General features: G+C 59.1%; 2 protein-coding genes across 2 annotated transcripts in view; both read left to right on the top strand.

Moving 5' to 3' along the window:
- The window catches only part of PTSG_03386 (uncharacterized protein), a 4,972-nt gene extending 2,485 nt beyond the window's left edge, over nt 1–2,487 (top strand). The window contains exons 6-12 of the mRNA XM_004995915.1: nt 217–278; nt 587–619; nt 871–960; nt 1,243–1,393; nt 1,623–1,717; nt 1,985–2,243; nt 2,369–2,487. Of these exons, the coding sequence (XP_004995972.1) occupies nt 217–278; nt 587–619; nt 871–960; nt 1,243–1,393; nt 1,623–1,717; nt 1,985–2,243; nt 2,369–2,409 (731 nt within the window). The 3' untranslated portion in view covers nt 2,410–2,487. The remainder of the gene's footprint in view (nt 1–216; nt 279–586; nt 620–870; nt 961–1,242; nt 1,394–1,622; nt 1,718–1,984; nt 2,244–2,368) is intronic.
- Nucleotides 2,488–2,558: 71 nt separating this feature from the next.
- Nucleotides 2,559–5,000, top strand: part of PTSG_03387 (uncharacterized protein) — a 3,799-nt gene continuing 1,357 nt past the window's right edge. The window contains exon 1 of the mRNA XM_004995916.1: nt 2,559–5,000. This exon is cut by the window's right edge and continues 1,357 nt beyond it. Coding sequence (XP_004995973.1) covers nt 2,564–5,000 — 2,437 coding nt within the window. The 5' untranslated portion in view covers nt 2,559–2,563.

Here is a 5,000-nt window from a genome sequence, read left to right on the forward strand (position 1 = left end):
GTGTGTGTGTGTGTGTGTGTGTGTGTGTGTGTGTGTGTGTGTGTGTGTGTGTGTGTGTGTGTGTATGTTGTTTGTTGTGTGTGTGTGTGTGTGTGTGTGTTTGTGCATGCGTTTGGCTGCGTGCTATCGATGTGGGTTGTCCGCATTCCTGCAACATTCTGATTCACACTCGTGCGCGTGTGTATGTGTGTGTTCGTGCATGAATTGCTTCTGCAGCGTTGGCGGTGGATGGCACGGGCCACACGATGGTGACGGCCGGCGTCGACAGCCTGATCAAGGTGATGATGCCCGCTGCCACCGCCGCTCGTGGCGTGTTTAGATGTTGGGGGATGGGGGGTTTGCACACACGCTCACATTGTACACTTGCAAACTTGCACATTCGCACACTTGCGTTCTTGCGTTCTTGCATGTGGAGAGAAGAAGCATGCGTACGTGTTCGCATGCGAGGTGTAGCCATTCGTGTCATGTCTCACATGTGCGTACTTGTGTGTTTGCCGCCGCCGCCGCTGCTGCTGCTGCTGCTGCTGCTGCTGCTGCTGCTGCTGCTGCTGCGTGATTGTGTTGTTCCGTCTTCTCTACATCACAGGTCTGGGACGTGCGGAATTTCAAGGACAAGCCGGTACGCGTAACCACATGTGCCCCGCTAGTTGCATGCGTGCTATGTATTGCATGAAGTATGGAGTATGTGTGTTTGTGTGTGTGTGTGTGTGTGTTTGTGTGTGTGTGTGTGTGTTTGTGTGTGCTTCATTCCCCCTATCTACGCCCAACCCACATCGTGCACAACAGCTACTCACCGTATCCCCCCCCCACAACACACACACACACGCTCCCCTTGTTGTATTTTCCACCGACTGCCGTGCGCAACAACAGCTGCACTCGTACTACACGCCAACCCCTGCCTCATATCTTGACTTCAGTGCTCGCGGCTGCCTGGCCGTTGCATTTGGGCCCCACGTTCAGGTCAGATCATTGTCCGATCGGAGGAAGCAGAAGTGTCTTGAGAAGGACGTGGTTATCGTCGTGGTTGTGGTTGTGGTTGTGGTTGTGGTTGTGGTTGTGGTCGTGGAGAGGGAGAACAGCGAACCTCGTCCACATGCGCATACATACACGCGCGCGCGCACATGCACGCACACACTCACGTACACATGCACACCCACACACGCACACACACACACACACATCGTTCTTACGAACCAACAACGGCTTCATCCACTGCTGTTATTTTGTTGTTGGCACGAACAGATTTGGCGCGAGCCGCACAAGCACAAGGCCAGGGCACCATACATGCAGCACGACATACCTGCGTCGCCTGTGCAGGACTGCCGGTTCTGCCCCTTTGAGGATGTGCTTGTCACCGGACACGAAAAGGGCATCGACAGCATCCTCGTTCCAGGTGCGGTTGTTTGCGCGTGCTTTGCGCGTGCTTTGCGCGTGTTTGGAGCACTATCCGCATGCACACGTGTGCGTGCGGATGCTTGTGACCCCCACCTTTGTGTTTCGTGTCACGCTTGTCCACCTCGCTGTACAACGTCCCAACTTTCTTCGTCTCCCGCGTGCTCTCCACCTCCCCATTCTCTCCGCCTCACTGCGAATGCCACGGGGCCCTGCAACGCACCTGCCAGGATCTGGTGAGCCGAACTTTGATGCGTACGAGGCGAATCCGTACGAGACGGTCAAGCAGCGCCGCGAGCATGAAGTCAAGCAGCTCCTCGACAAGGTCTGGCGGACTCTTGGTTGATGGCATGGGCGATCGATGCGATGGCGCACCGCAACTTGCACACATTCGCACAAAACTGTGTGTTCGCACCCATACATAACCACCCACGTGAGCACGCTTACACGCACACATAACCACACACATACGCATGAGCACACGTTCGCTTCACTCACTCGACCACGTCCCATCTTTCTCACGCAATGACACGTGCCTCATTGTTGTTGTTGTTGTTGTTGTCGTTGTTGTTGTGTGGGTGTGTTTGTGCAGATTCCGCACGATCTTATTTCGCTGGATCCGCGGGAGGTGCTCAAGCCCGTGTCGTCGCGCATGCAGGGCGATGCTGGTGATGACAATGATGATGATGATGGCGGAAAAAACGCCGAGCAGAGCGCAGATGCCAAGCGCAAGCGCGCGCGGAAACGCAAGGTGGAGAAGCGGTATCTTGCGAAGAACAAGAACATCCGCGACCAGCGGAAGGTGCAGATTATGCAACGCATGGAGAAGGAACAGCGGCGCAAGGAACTGCGTAAGTTGTTGCTTGGTTTGCTTGTTTGTTTGTTCGTTTGTTTGCGTGCTTGTCGTGACACTTGCCCCTTTCCTGCCTTCCTTCCTTACACACAACACACCACAACACAACGCAACACAACACAGGGGCTGGTGGCAAGCACGGAGCACTGGACCGGTTCAAATGAGGCGCGCGGCAACTGCTGCTTCTTCTTGGATGTTTGTGTTTTTTCGCTGACGTGTGCACAATAAAACTGCTGACTCAGCCACAATGTAACTCTGTGTCCGCCGGTTACCAACCAACCCCAAGAAGTGGTGGTTGGCAGTGTGCAGGCAGCCGTGATGTGTGACTGTCATTTACCCTCGATCTCGATCGATCGCTCGTTCTCGTTCGAAGCAGCAAAGCATCCACGCCTGAGCACTCCACAAAGCACAAAGCACAAGGCCAAGATGGCTGATGATGAGCTTGTGGTGCACGCGCACCGGCACATGGACGGCACGTTCTTGTGCAACCTGAACTTGAGCAAGCAGCAGCTCGCCAAGCTGCGGCAATCGCCACCAACCAGCAGCAACACCACCAAGACCAGCAGCAGCACCAACAGCAGTGGTACTAGCGTGGCATCGTCGTCACGGCCACCGTTTGTCGTTGTGCTGGACCGCTCTGGGTCCATGCACGGCGAAGTGAAGCGAATCGTCACCAAGCTGCTGCCCGACATCCTGGAGCGCCTTTCATACACTTGGGCGACGGTGATCGCCTTCGACACCACGACCGCCGTGATGCCAGAGATGACGGTGGAGCGAATGCGCGTTTCTCCCCTGCGCGCACAGGGCTGCACCAACTTCAAACCAGCGACAATGGCGCTGCTGGACGTGCTGCGGCAGAGCAAAGACCAGCGCATCCGCGTGCTCACCATCTCGGACGGCATGATGAGCGACCGCGACGCTGCGGCAATCTACGCCAGCCAACACGCCGCAGACGTGAAGCAGGGCCGCGTCATCAACAGCAAGGCCATCCGCTACTTCACCTCCTCGCAGCAGCCAGACACGCGCGGCCTCTCCGCTGTGCTGCAGTTCAACACCGGCGGCACGGCGTCCCTGATCGACTTTGACGCAAGGACCGGCTCGAACAGCGACTTTGTGGACATGGTGGTCGGCCTGTTTCAGGATGACGGCATGGACGCGACCATGGAGCTCCAGTGCGACGACGGCAGCCCCATCTTCAAGCGCATGCCCTGGGACGAGCCACAAGCCTCCATGCTGCTCACCCTGCCTTCCTCAGACCAGCACAAGAAACCCAAGCAGAAGAAGAGCAAGCAGCCGCAAGCGCATGCGGCCGACGAGGGCAACGATGGGGACGTGGCGTACACGTGCTCGTTCTGGCTGAGCGCCCTCCCTTCAGCATCAGCGCCGCTGCGCATCGCCGCGAGCGCAGACACGCGTGTCGTCATCAAGGAAGCTGACCCCATCACGCCAGACACCTTTGACAGGTGGATGGCGCCCGTGATCGACCAGGCCATGGCGCACATCCGCGTGCTCAAGGTGCTCGACACCACGCAGGCGCAGCAGGAGGTGCAGACAATCGCCGCGTACTTTGACCAGCTGCAATCCACGCTCACCGCCATCGCCACCAGGAAGCAGCAGCAGCAAGAGGAGGAGGAAGCTGCGGCACAGGCTGCCAACGGCGCCAGCACCACAACAACAGCAACGACAGCGTCGTCGCCTTCCACGATGATGCGGCTGCGGCAGCTGAAGCGGCAGATTGAGCAGCGCAAGAAGTCGCTTGTAAACCGCCTGCTTGAGCTGGCAAACGACGAGCGGGTGTCGCAGCTCAACGCCGCACAGCAGGCCGCGTACCTGCGGGAGACCGACGCCTCCAAGAACGCACGCGGCCTTGCCCGCCGCGCAGCAAAGGGCCCAACCGGTGATGAGATGACGCGGGCCGTGCGCGAGGAAATTGCAGCCATTGCCAGCAGCATTCACGAGCTGGACGCGGTGGACGACAGCACACACGCCGTGTCGTTCATCTCGCAGGAGACAACCGTGGGTGCGCTACGTGACCTGGCAGCCTTCTTCAAGGCTGATGGCGATGGTGATGGTGATGATGATGATGACGGCAGCGGTGTTTTGCATGAGATGGCGGTTCCCGAGCTGCTGCGTGCCGTTGGCATCGTCGGCATGGCCTGCAAAGGCCAGGTTGGCGACTACCCAGATCCGATGACGTGGCGCGTGGACAACATCTACCCCGGCTGCTTCATCACCGTCGCCGACATGACCGAGCACGAGCTGTTTGCTGCCGCCAACAGCGGCGGTAGCGGCATCGGCGGCTCACCGTTGGGCGACGCAGCGCGCCTGCGCGTGCCTGGTGGCGTGGACCAGGAGACGTCCTTCATCACCAATGTCATCCCCGTGTTTGAGGACGTGCGCGTGCACCACTTCCTGCGCCGCCACGCCGCCACGCTGCTGGAGCTGATTTCCGGCGTGGGCATGCGGCGCATGATTGCAGTCGTGCCCATGACACACGCCTTCACGCTTGCGGCCGGCACGTGGGCGTGCGTGGACGCGCTGGCAGCGGCACCGTCGCCGGCAGAGCGGCCCGAGGTGCTGGTGCGCGCGTGCACGGCGACGCTGCGTGACCTGGACATTGCCTTTGGCAAGTACTTCCAGCACGTGTTTCCGTTTCTGCAGCGGCCGGACACGCAGCCGCAGGACCGCAGCTTCTACCTGTGCAACAACGGCCTGACCAACATGCTCACCGTGCTGTACCGCGCGGAGCGGCTGA

The sequence above is a fragment of the Salpingoeca rosetta genome (assembly GCF_000188695.1).
Source record: "Salpingoeca rosetta unplaced genomic scaffold supercont1.7, whole genome shotgun sequence".
Lineage (NCBI taxonomy): Eukaryota > Choanoflagellata > Craspedida > Salpingoecidae > Salpingoeca > Salpingoeca rosetta.